At 54.9% G+C, this 11,898-nt stretch overlaps 3 protein-coding genes across 3 annotated transcripts; 2 read left to right on the forward strand and 1 right to left on the reverse strand.

Moving 5' to 3' along the window:
* The first annotated feature begins 470 nt into the window (after nt 1-470).
* B0T26DRAFT_720270 (Alpha/Beta hydrolase protein) lies at nt 471-3,324 on the forward strand. The gene is made up of 4 exons (XM_060442471.1): nt 471-853; nt 958-2,225; nt 2,284-2,397; nt 2,456-3,324. The coding sequence occupies exons 1-4, from the start codon at nt 668-670 to the stop codon at nt 2,853-2,855; spliced, it is 1,968 nt and encodes a 655-aa protein (XP_060292352.1). The 5' UTR covers nt 471-667; the 3' UTR covers nt 2,856-3,324.
* B0T26DRAFT_720272 (uncharacterized protein) lies at nt 3,308-6,897 on the forward strand. Its single transcript, XM_060442472.1, has 2 exons — nt 3,308-3,684; nt 3,812-6,897. The coding sequence occupies exons 1-2, from the start codon at nt 3,634-3,636 to the stop codon at nt 6,650-6,652; spliced, it is 2,892 nt and encodes a 963-aa protein (XP_060292353.1). The 5' UTR covers nt 3,308-3,633; the 3' UTR covers nt 6,653-6,897.
* On the reverse strand, nt 6,898-8,351 carry B0T26DRAFT_720274 (enoyl-CoA hydratase). Its single transcript, XM_060442473.1, has 2 exons — nt 7,825-8,351; nt 6,898-7,712 (listed from the first exon to the last, which is right to left on the reverse strand). Exons 1-2 carry the CDS (start codon nt 8,033-8,035, stop codon nt 6,982-6,984), a joined length of 942 nt encoding a protein of 313 aa, XP_060292354.1. The 5' UTR covers nt 8,036-8,351; the 3' UTR covers nt 6,898-6,981.
* Between the last annotated feature and the right edge of the window lie 3,547 nt (nt 8,352-11,898).

Raw genomic sequence — 11,898 nt, forward strand, 5'->3', positions numbered from 1 at the left:
TGTTTTGTTGCTGGCCTCAAGGTTCCCGTTTCCACCGCATGGTTACCTAGGTATACATTCGTGTCTTGTCTTACGTATACCGTACCCTACACACTTCGTACTGTATGCGATACCCCAGACACTGTAACGTTGCCCACAGGCACCAGTCGGGTCCTGTGATCTCTGTTGTCTACTGGAGCTGTGTGTCACACGTTTATGATGTTTAGGCTCCCTTTCAAGTGTTTGGTTTACGCCTGGATAGGGGATCGAGATGATCTGTGAATCGTCACGTGGGCTATTTGACCACCTCAACCTGCTCAACAAATCCCGATAACAGTAGCCTTGCTGGGGAAAGACCCACCCCGCTATCGCGATTGACGGACAAGAAATAGGGTGTCTGTAAACGTTGAGTACAGGGGATCCGATTGGCTGAGGTGCTCCCACACGACCAGCCTGCAGCGCCCGAGCTCGCAGCGTCGTCATCCGTTGCCAACGAACCTAGGCCCGTACTGTTAGTGCAGACTGCCAAGTCGCGCGCGCTGCCATCATCGCCGACCGCATTCCTTCGTCCCCTTCAACCTTGCATCATCGAACCGACGGAACCAATACGGCGAACGGCGTGCACATCCTTCTTGACGATTTATTTGCGATATCCACGGCTTGCTTCTTGACGGTAGCGCCGCTCGGCATGTTCTCGAGGAGGAAGTGCACCTCAGCGGGCCGAGTCACCGCCCACCTGTTGCTGTCCTTCCTCGCCCTGGGGGCCTCTGTAGCAGGCAACACCGCGCCCGACACGCAACTCGTCATTCCCATAGATGTATCCCCGCTGCCGCCTCTGATTCCAGAGCCCTCGAAACGCGGAGAGCACACTTTTGTAGGTACTCCTATGCTTGTTTCTATCTGTACTGTACTGTAATTCTGCACACCTGAAGGGTGAGCGACGAGGGCCCGCGCTGATGCAGACTCGCCACCCTGTAGACGCTCCGTCATATATATCACCATGGCACCTACAGGCACCCGACGCTGCATCGAAAGCAAGATGTTGCGCAATCGGATGCTGACGTGTGGCTGGCCGCCGAGGACGGCTTCGAAGAGCAGCGCATCACGCCCCTCACGGTCCGGAGTGGGCCGCTCCAGATCCAGCGGCTTGTTGACCGGCGCCCTAATGTGGTCGACGCCATGGTAGCTGAAGCGCGGCAGCGCGGCTATGTGTCGGCTATGTCCGCCGATGCTTGGACACTCGATGATATCGCGGCGCCTGATATCACGGACAAACAGACGGTCTTAAACCTAGCCCTGATGGCTGCTAACGCCTACGTTGAGACGCCGTCCCTGCCCGATTGGGAGGACGTGAGTGGGCCTTTCAACCGGAGCGCCGATTTTGGATGGGAGAATGACGGGTTACGTGGCCATGTCTGGGCGGATGAAAACAACGAGACGGTCATCATCGGCTTGAAGGGAACCTCTATGGCAGTTTTCGACGGCGATGGCACGACCACCAACGACAAAGTCAACGACAATCTGTTTTTCAGCTGCTGCTGTGCTCAGCAGGGCCCGTGGACATGGCACCAAGTCTGCGACTGCGCGACCAGCACTTATACGTGCAACAACACGTGCGTTGTCCAGGCCTTGCGCGACGAGAATCGGTACTATCAGGCGGGGCGCGAGCTTTACGCCAACGTCACGGAGCTCTACCCCAACTCCACAGTGTGGCTAACGGGGCACTCACTCGGCGGTGCTGTCAGCTCTCTGCTAGGTCTAACCTACGGCAACCCGACAGTGACCTTTGAAGCTGTACCGGAGGCTCTTCCTGCCGCGCGGCTAGGGCTTCCAGTGCCGCCTGGCTCGGACCCAGACGTCCCTCAGGCCCGCGACTATACTGGCGCGTTCCATTTCGGGCACACGGCCGACCCAGTCTTCGTTGGCACTTGCAACGGGGCGACTGCCTCTTGCTCATTTGGAGGATACGCCATGGAGTCAGCCTGTCACACTGGACGGGAGTGCGTTTACGACACTGTCGGCGACAAGGGCTGGCGCGTCGGAATTGGAACGCATAAGATCCGCTCCGTCATCCACGACGTTATCATGAAGTATGATACGGTTCCAGAGTGCAAATTCACACCAGAGTGCAGAGACTGTGGGAACTGGAAGATGTACGAAAGCAACGGAACGGAGACCACAACAACGTCCAAATCATCGACATCAACCTCCTCCACCCGCACCCGCACCGAGACATGCAAAACTCCGTAAGTGTCTTTCCAATCCTCCGTATTGTTGTTATATGGTTGCTAACCTGGATGGTAGTGGATGGTGGGGATGCTTGGATGAGACCACGACCACAGGAACTGCGACGACAACATCAGAAGTCACGACAACATCGTCAACATCGTCAACTAGCACAACCACATGTGCTACTCCGTAAGTGGGCCTGACTCTAAGCTTACCGTAATATACCTACTGACTTGTAACAATCCAGGGGCTGGTTTGGGTGCAAAGATAAAACCACAACAACTACTTCTGCCACAGTGACAACGACTACTTCTAGCACAGTGACAACAACCACTGCGCCAACTGCAACGCAAACTTCAACCACAACTACGCCAAGCAGCACGTGCTTGACTCCAGGGCGATTCTGGGGTTGCTATGATGGAACAACTAGCGGCGGTTCCACTGCCACGACAACAACAACGACAACAACGACAATATCATCAGAGCAAAGCACTATCACGCCGCCTCCAAGCGTACCCGCTCCGACGTCGGTTCTACCAGCAGTTTCCACCGAAGAACCGCCTAGGAAGCTATCCTGTGTCGAACGGAACTGGGCTTGGGGGTGTAAGAAATGGGACCCGCTAATGGAGGACACGAGCGATCTGTAACCTTGTTGTTGAACTCTCTATTTTTCTCTCTCTTTCATAGGCGGTTAGATTTGGCGTTTGGCATTACGAGGAGTTTATTTGTGGCTGAGGGCTTCAGAACATCGGCACTCGGGCTGATTGGGGATAGTTACAACTTTTGGGTTCACGATGGGTGAGATGTTGGTTTTTTTTTTTTTGGATACCTAGTATCAGAACGGGGTATGAATATGGGAAACACAGGCGCAGGAGTTCCTGGCGGTAACAAAGCATCCGTAAATCCGTAAACAGCGCAGTAAACAATATTACCTAAATAAGAACATCGTTGGACGGGGTACACTAGGTGATCTAGATTTTTATAATATTGCTCCCTCTAAGAATCCAACCATCCCCAGTCTCTACACGTGGTCAACCGTATAGCGCGGCAACTGAGGTTCCATCACTCGCCCATGTTACTCGTACCAATAGGTAAGCTGGGAGATACGAAGTTAATAAGGTACCATACTTTGCTCGCCCAACAACGCGAAAGGTTCCAGGTTTGCAGGGAAAGAACACCCGGGTCGGGCATCCTGCAGGCAGTGCCCCATGCTCCGCCGGGCCTGCCCCGCTTACCGCTGCGGCTCAGCCGCCCCTACCCATCACATCCTTTAGCCAAGCCAAGCCATTAACAGCGCCTTCCATCTCAGTCGTATTCGCACCCAACTTAAGCCGGGCAACTTCCAACTCACTCGTCTCTTCCTTGACGGTTCTGCTGCCTTTTTCATATGCCTCCGGCTAAAGCGTGGAGACGTCGAGACTCGGGATGGATTCGCCCAAAGCAGCCGTCAACCTGGAGACGGAGCTGACGTGTTCTGTAGGTACCTCTTACCTGCCTGGGCCCAAACCTTCAACTGCCCCTCTTTCCTCCTTCCTTTCCTCGTGGCTGCTGCCCTGCCCAGCCCACTGTGCGCCAAAGCCCTCAAAGCTAACAAACTCTCCAGATTTGCACTGATCTACTGTACCAGCCGCTCACTCTCCTCGACTGCTTGCACACGTTTTGCGCTGCCTGTCTCAAGGAGTGGTTCCACTGGCAAGCGGTACGGGCTGAAAATGCGCCTACGCCCCCTCTCCCCGATGCCGCCGTCTTCACCTGCCCCTCGTGTCGGGAGCGGGTGAGAGACACTAGGCACGATGCGCGGGTAACCACGCTGCTCGAGATGTTCCTCGCCCTGAACCCGGACAAGGCCAAGTCAGACGCAGATCGCGCCGAGATGGACCAAAAGTACAAGAAGGGCGACAAGATCATGCCCAAGCTGAGTTTCCAGGATCGCACTCCAGAGCAAAGGCGCCTGGATGCACAAGAACGGCGGCTCCTGGAAGAGGTCCAGCAGATGAGTCTCCGAGACGCAGTAGCCGACGCCGCCGCCGCCGCCAACTCATCGCATGCGTCGTCAAGGACGAGGAGGCGCGACGGCGCCGACAGCAGGTCCAGCCGAGAACCGAGCAGAAGCAGGGACCCCAGTCGCGATTCCGAGACCAGAGGCACGCGCGAGAGCGCCCGTAGGCGCGCCGAGGGCGCAACGTTGCAAGCAGACAACGTCTACGCAGAGGAGAGGAGACGGCGTAGGAGCGAGTCGAGACAGCGACATACTAATACTTCTAATGTAAGGGCGCGATATATGAACCACCAGTCATCCCTTCGGTCCCTCATCAGTTCTGAGGGCGTCGAGGCGCGGGATGTCGAGCGCGAAATCGAGGAGTTCGCCCGCCAGATCCAGGAGGAAGGGCTGCTGGAAGGTCTAGATCTGGACAACATCGACCTTGCCAACAATACCGAGCTCAGCCGGAAAATCACCGAGGCTTACCGGAGGCGGCATCGCGAGCGGCTACGAAATAATGGAGGGAGGAGCAGTAACGCTAGTGCCCACTCTCATCGATCCGAGGTGGCGACGAGACCTAGATCACGAACAGGGGATTCGTCTCGACCTAGCAGCAGGCACGCAGCCCACTCGAGGGAACCCAGCGCGAGCAGCACCGAGGAGCGCGGGCGATACCCGCCTTCGGCTTCAGGTCTCCTCGAGGTCCAGGAGCCCGCCCGTAGGCGACGGCGCATGTCTAGCGGCACCCGTAGCGCGACTGTGCCCATTGGCCCCACCCAACCGGATATCAGGGCCCCGAACCGGCGTTCCCAGACGGATCTGTCGACGATAGTGACCAGCGCCGGCCAGAACCTAAGCAGGCCGCGCGTGACTACTGATATCAGGAGCGTGAGCTCGCCCACAGTAGTTACGTCTGCTGGGGCGCGTGTCGAGTCGCCGGCTGCGGCAGGTCAGCCCTTTCATGTCCGAGCAGCCGCCGGCCTGGGTATCTCTCAGCCACAGCCAGATCCTCAGCCAGACCCCAGCGCCAGTAATAGAAAGAGAGCAGCAAGGCCTGCGGAGCTTGCTCTCGGGCAAGGCTCGCCCAACCTCGTCTCAATATCGGGTCCTTTCAGCACGGACCTCGTCTCTCCGCCCCTATCTTCGCCCCGCCGAGCCCAGATGCCACGGTACAAGGAGCCTTTTATAAGCTGCAGTAGATGCTCCAGGGAGCATATTGAATACGAACTGCACTACAACTGCTCTATTTGCAGCAAGGGCGGTTGGAATATTTGCCAGGATTGCTGGCGCCAACGGAAGGGGTGTCTGAATTGGTACGGGTTTGGAAACGGAGCCTGGAAGGTATGGGAGAATGCCAAAGCCAGTGACCCCCAGACTGCTCCACCACACATACTCGCAGCGCGACGTTACACACCACCGAAGGCGATTCCAGGCGGCGCCGAAGGTCGACGTACACTCACCACAGATAATCCCATCGACCGTCTCCAGACCGGGTCCTTCTGCAGTGGCTGTCTCGCCTGGGCCAACGACGGCTTCTGGCGGTGTGATTCCTGCAATGAGGGCGAGTGGGGGTTTTGCGGTGATTGCGTTAACCAGGGCGTTTCCTGCAGCCACCCGCTGGTTTACCAATCGCCTTCGGCCAGTTCCGTTCAGTCGCTGAACCCGACACCGCCAACAAGTCCGTCCCCAAAGTCGCCAGTCTTTCCACGGCCTTCGGCACCTACGGTAGTTGGCGGCCCTAGTGTTTTGGCTGTCGGGAACCAGAAGGAGGCGGCGCTCACGCCCCCGTGCGAGGTCTGTAGGAAGCCTATTCAGTCGACGGATCCGCGCTTGCACTGTTACTCGTGCACTTCGAAGGTCGTGCCAGATCCTCGGCCCGGCGACTACAACATCTGCCAGCCTTGCTATTCCGTGCTTGCGTCGAACGGGATAGTGGCTCCGGAAAATGGTCCGGCGGGCTGGCGGCGCTGCCCGCAGGGCCACCGCATGGTGGTGGTAGGATTCGAGCTCGACGAGAAGGGTGGCGATATGCGCCGCATCCTGCGCGAGTCAGTAGGCGGCCGGCGGCTGCGGTCTGAGCCGTACGCAGCCAACCCCAGCATACAAGTGTTTTCGTGGTGGAACACGAGCGCCGGCGACGCCCCGACAAAGCTGGAGCGGTTGGTGGCCCTCGACGTGAGCGTCGTGGCCGCTGCTGGCAGGGCGGCGGCCGATGTTGGCGGAGAACAGCCGGGCCGTTTTACGGACACTTTCCCGGCCGACGGGGGAACGTTCCCTCGCGCCGTCGCTAAGTGGAGCTGGTATCCGGCGGCAGGGGCTGATGATGAGCTGATGTTCCCCAAGGGAGCAGAGGTGCTCGAAGTGGAGAATGTCAACGACGAATGGTTCCACGGCTACTATATGGGGGCCAGCGGGCTTTTCCCGGGCCCGTACGTGAAGCTCGTTCGGAGGGATGATTCATGATGAATGTTTCTTTTTTGGCCCTTGGTGAAAATCGTGGTCTGCCAGGGTCATGAGCTATCTGTTTCCCATGTTGATGATTGATGCTCTTTCATACACACATATATACCATGTTGAGTGGGAGAAGAAGACAGAATATGTACCTGTTTGCCTAGGATGCCAGACGAGATAGGACCGGATATAGTTTACCTTTTTTCATATATATATATATAACACGTACACACACGCGCGCGCGTATATATATACCTATTTATATTCTATTCTATTTTCTGCTCCGTTTCAACATGATCCACCAAGGCTACCGTTACACTGCATACACTGACTGCCAGCTATTACTCGTGGCTCCACTCGGGCTTCTTCTTATCGACAAAAGCGGCCATGCCAATCTTCTGGTCGCGGCTGCCAAACAGGCTGTGGAACACGCGGCGCTCGTACTCGACACCGTCGCGCAGCGGTAGGTCCTGGCTCTTGTTGACGACCTCCTTGGCAGCCATAACAGCAACACGCGAGTAGCCGGCAATAGTCTCAGCAGTGTCAAGCGCAGCGTCTATGAGCTCGGCGTGCGTGGGGAACGCCCGCGCCGCCACGCCCCAGAGCGCCGCCTCGTCGCCCGAGAACGACCGCCCCGTCAGCACTAGCTCCATGGCGCGGCTCTTGCCGACCGCCCGCGCCAGCCGCTGGCTGCCCCCCGCGCCGGGGATCGTGCCCAGCTTGATCTCGGGCTGCCCGAAATTCGCGCCCGACGTGCAGTACAATATGTCGGCCATCAGCGCCAGCTCGCAGCCGCCGCCGAGCGCGTGCCCGGACACCGCGGCTATCAGGGGCTTCTTGAGGGTGGCCGTGAGCGCCGACCAGCTCTCGATGAATGCCGACGTGTACGCCGCGCTGAAGCTGAGGGGGGCCATCTCCTTGATGTCGGCCCCCGCCGCGAACGCCCGCTCAGACCCCGTCAGCACCACCGCGCCCACGTCCGCCACGCTGTTGAGCACCCCCAGCGCCGCGTTCAGCTCCGTGATCAGCGGCGTGCACAGCGCGTTGAGCGCCTTGGGACGGTGCAGCGTTACTGTGCGCGTGCGTGGCTGGGTTCAGCTTCTTGTGCTGCCGCTCGAGTGGAATTCCAGGGATGGATGTGGATGGGAGAGAAAGAAAGGGGCTGGGTTGGGGTTGTCACTCACCCTGCGCAACGCCCGGCCGGGGCCGAGACACCTGGATGAACTCGTAGCTGGTGCTGGCGCTGGCGGGAGCGCTCGTGGTGTTGGCAGACAGGTTGCGCCTGGTGGGAGCGGCGACGACTCGCGGCAGGGATGCCGCCTGTAAGCGGGATGATGCTGCTACCGCTGCTGTCGCCGCCGCGGGCCGCCGCAGAGCGCGGACTGCTGATTGCATCTTTTTGACTTGACGGATAGGGATTCGCTGAAGGCGAAAAAAAATGCGCTTGTTTTTGTTTGGGGTTTCTTGAGGCGTCTTATCGAGGGACGGTTTGTCTGATGGCCCGGTGTTTGCTCCTGTCAGGGTCTTGGAATGCACGTCGCAGGTTATCCTCAGCCTATAAAGATGGGGGAAAATGGTATGCCAGATCGGGTCGCTCGCTCACACTTCCCCGCCTACCAATAGGTGAGTGAGCCGCACATGCCACAGCTCTCCCGGGCCGTTGGTTTAGCTGGCGCTACCGGGCCTGCCTGGACTGCTCGATGCTCAAGGGATCCGAGGTTTATCCGCTCGACCAGTCCCTACTGTGTAGAGCCCATCTCGATTCCCGACAGGGAGTCAACTGACTAATCCATACCCGAGAAATATTCGGCACCTGAGTAATACACTCCAATCCCTGATTATTTGTTAGTAGGGGACCTCCAAGATTTGAAAGGCCTTAATAACTTACGGCTTGCCCTGAACGTTTTTCGCTGAGGGAGGTAAAAGCTATTGGAATCCCTATTTTAGAATCTTGGAGGCCTTTCTCTATCCTAGAAACACCTGAAAGGCTTTTCCTAGCCGTGATATTTGCTGTGATCTTTACCTTTTGTAAGTATCTAGGTACCACGCCAACAAACACTCATGGATTGGAGTGCAATTGAGGGAAGATAGCCTCTCTTCTGTAGCCCTGTTCAGCTGAACTAGCCAACGGAAGACGAGCAGACTAGCTATTAATCTATTTTTTAGGCGGGGAAAACCAATGGCCTTGCTACGCTAGTGGCTTGGCGGGGATTTCAAGAGACCTTTTAGCTAGCACGTCCGACTGCAATCCCATCCCAATAGCATAAAGACAGTCCTTATAAATCACCACCGTAGGTACATGTACAAAGGCTCTTGGGCTGTGCCCAGCAAAAAACCTGTTTTTAATACCAAAAAAATACACCTATTTCTGGGACGAAGCCAACACAACTAATAAGAGAAATTCTTGATCAACTCCTCAGCGAGGTCATACATGCGCTGGAAGTTGTCGGAGGCATATGTGATCTAAGACGGGGCGAACCCCAGCCACCGGATTGTCTCCTCGATGGCCACAAACGACTCCTCTTTCTCGGCGTCGGGATTCGTGTCATCGAACCTGAGTTGGCCGTGTCAGGAGGAAGGGCGGTAATCTGCTGTGTTTTGGGAGTAGCTAGAGCAAAGAGTGTATGCAGCAGAGACAAGGGTATATAGTAGGGAAAGTCTTCAAGTAGTAGAGATACATAGTCGCTCCTTTTTCTAGAAAGTCTTGGAGCACTGTTAAATCGTCTCCGTGTACTGTAGGTACAAAGGCGCCCAAGCGTTACCACTCACCGCCAAGCAAAATACCACATTTTACAGCCAAAATTATCACATTCGCTAGCTACACCGCTCCAAACGCTAGGAACGCAATTACACCTCGCCGCCGCCGCCAACGTCAACATACTCCCAAATACGGTAATTGAAGCTCAGGACCATAGATTCGCTCAAATCGTTCAAATCTGCAATGAAAAGCGAAGCTAACTTCGTTAATTTTAATTACGTAACAGGGCCAAAAATACAATATAAAACTACAGGCCTGCTTACAACTACTCATAACTGACAGCCCTACTAATCCATGCCTTCCAATGCCCGGGCATGTAGTTGCGAGACCTGCAGCGATGATAGAATCAATGGAAAATGAAGCCCTACCGATGCGCTGATTGATTGACGGCGCCGACGATGTTTTTTAGTGTTGTGGAGGGTCGGTTGCTGTGGATTAGAGCGGGTTACGTTGTGGTAAAAAGTGGTAAATTACTAGATGTACTGGAGGGGGTTTGTGCGGTCAGGGTTAGGGTTATGTGTGGTGGGCTACAGTGCAAAGAGACGATTTGACAGTGCTCCAAGACTCTCTTTTTCTAACGCCTTGAAAACTGTCTTATATCGCTATCAGGTTATCTATCGCCTTTGCGTACTTTCCGCGATGTCTGCCTTGGTTTGCTATCTGGGTTGGGAATGGCCTCCTTTGAAGAGGCCTATTGTAGGTGAATCCTTGCTTAGCACGTCCCACAGGTCTGGAGCCTTTGGGGGGCCTTCGGCCGCCCCCTGGACGTTAAAACGAATACAACAACAACATCCGCCCGTAAGGCAGGAGGCAGCTGTTCTGTTCCGTTTGCGGATAACTGCCATTGGTATCGGTATCGTGAGCTCAACAAACTAGCCGTAGGAGAGGCTCCTGCGTAGGGCAGTCACGAGGCTTATTAATAGGGCAGTCGGGGCCAGGGAACTTAACTTTCTCTCTTCCATGAGTGAGAACATGAGTGAGACTTTGACAATGCAAACAAACACCATCACCGTAGAACCAAGCTATTGCATTTACCTCAGGAATTTACCACTTTGTACGCCGTACAGCAAAAATTACCACACTTGCTGGGAACGCAACGCACCTGCGACAGAGTTGCGTCGCCAGGAACTCAACCACTCTTTTAAATTTGATAATAAAACTCAGCGCTATCGGCCGCTCGAGAGGTATATAATAAAAAGCGAAGCTACCTAATAAACCTTAGGTAGGTAAAGTAGGTACCTCCTAGACTCAGTACCTCGATTCTGCATACATGTATGACCAAGAAAATAAAAGAAAAACCCGCCTACTAGGTACCCGTAGGCCAAGATGACCTTACGCCGCTGGAGAAGATACGAGACCGCGAGAAGCTCTAATTGTGGCGCCGCGCCGAGCTACCGCGCCCGAGCTGCTACCACAAGCCCCTGAAATTACAAAGAATATGCCGTTGCTGGCATATTAAATTACTTAACGTCCAGGACGGTGTTATGTGGTATTACTAGGGGAAAGGTAGAGTAGTGAACTACTCCGTAAATATCATTTGTTCGATGCACATAAGGCTCACCTTGCTTTTGCGATCTGTGCTTCCAGGCTCCCATCACCACCTTCGATCTTCAGCTCTGTCCGCTGTTATCTCGGGCAACCCTTGGCCCTTACATTAGGTCCCCCTTTCGTGTACTTTCGTTTCTCAACCCACTCACAACAACACGTATTTCAGCGTACAGACGGGAAACTATATATGGATATCACCTTAGTAGGTAGGAGAAGTGTCGTGTCAATCTGAACTCTAATCAGCACCTGACCCTAATGACTGACCGGATGGGATACAGAGTACTATGGCCAGAAATTCATTGTTGTCGGGGCCAAAGGATTTTTGCCTTGTGCAAGTGTTGAGAGGTTCAGAAAAGAAGTGCTGTCAGTAAAGTGTATCTGGTGAAAAAAAGGGGTTATTGTGTACCGTTCGACTGACAGCCTTGTCACTCTTACAAGTGTACCTACCTGTGTATGAGCCCTACCCATTCCCCAGCAGTTCAACCGACTTTTTCGAGTCAAACCATCCCTCTCTGCCCGGAAATATATGCTTGAAAACTAACGCCAGATAGTGCGAAGTCAAGGACTGCACTTGCACCGGCTTCGCCGCCAGCGGCCGCGATCAAAAGAAGTGCCGTACCTGCGGTCATCACAAAGATGACCACCAGTAAATACCGAATTCCACAGTGGCGAAGATGTGATATCCTCTCACGATATCTTTGTTGGAGAATGCTTGGGCCGGAGAATTAGGATTGCTGCGCAGGAGATGTCGTTCGTCGGCTAATGGTCACTACTAGGACTGGTACACAACGGAAATATCTTTGTATGTCACGAACAGACCTATACACAGTCTTAAGCAAAATACAGACTCTAACACCAGGGTTATTGCATATTCATTATGGTGCCAGCGCGGTCAGAGTTGAGTTGTTGAGATAGAGTCTGAAGCCAGAAGTTGTAGATAACTCGCAATATA

The sequence above is a fragment of the Lasiosphaeria miniovina genome (assembly GCF_030549165.1).
Source record: "Lasiosphaeria miniovina strain SMH2392-1A chromosome Unknown B0T26scaffold_6, whole genome shotgun sequence".
NCBI classification, from domain to species: Eukaryota; Fungi; Ascomycota; class Sordariomycetes; order Sordariales; family Lasiosphaeriaceae; genus Lasiosphaeria; species Lasiosphaeria miniovina.

Bases quoted from the DNA above. Each gene is read 5' to 3' on its own strand.
- B0T26DRAFT_720272 (XM_060442472.1), top strand. From the start codon at position 3,634: ATGGATTCGCCCAAAGCAGCCGTCAACCTGGAGACGGAGCTGACGTGT. The intron at 3,685-3,811 runs GTAGGTACCTCT...CAAACTCTCCAG, and splicing joins AGACGGAGCTGACGTGTTCT to ATTTGCACTGATCTACTGTA.
- B0T26DRAFT_720270 (XM_060442471.1), top strand. From the start codon at position 668: ATGTTCTCGAGGAGGAAGTGCACCTCAGCGGGCCGAGTCACCGCCCAC. The intron at 2,226-2,283 runs GTAAGTGTCTTT...CCTGGATGGTAG, and splicing joins ACCGAGACATGCAAAACTCC to TGGATGGTGGGGATGCTTGG. The intron at 2,398-2,455 runs GTAAGTGGGCCT...GTAACAATCCAG, and splicing joins ACAACCACATGTGCTACTCC to GGGCTGGTTTGGGTGCAAAG.
- B0T26DRAFT_720274 (XM_060442473.1), bottom strand. From the start codon at position 8,035: ATGCAATCAGCAGTCCGCGCTCTGCGGCGGCCCGCGGCGGCGACAGCA. The intron at 7,713-7,824 runs GTGAGTGACAAC...GCACGCGCACAG, and splicing joins CCGGCCGGGCGTTGCGCAGG to TAACGCTGCACCGTCCCAAG.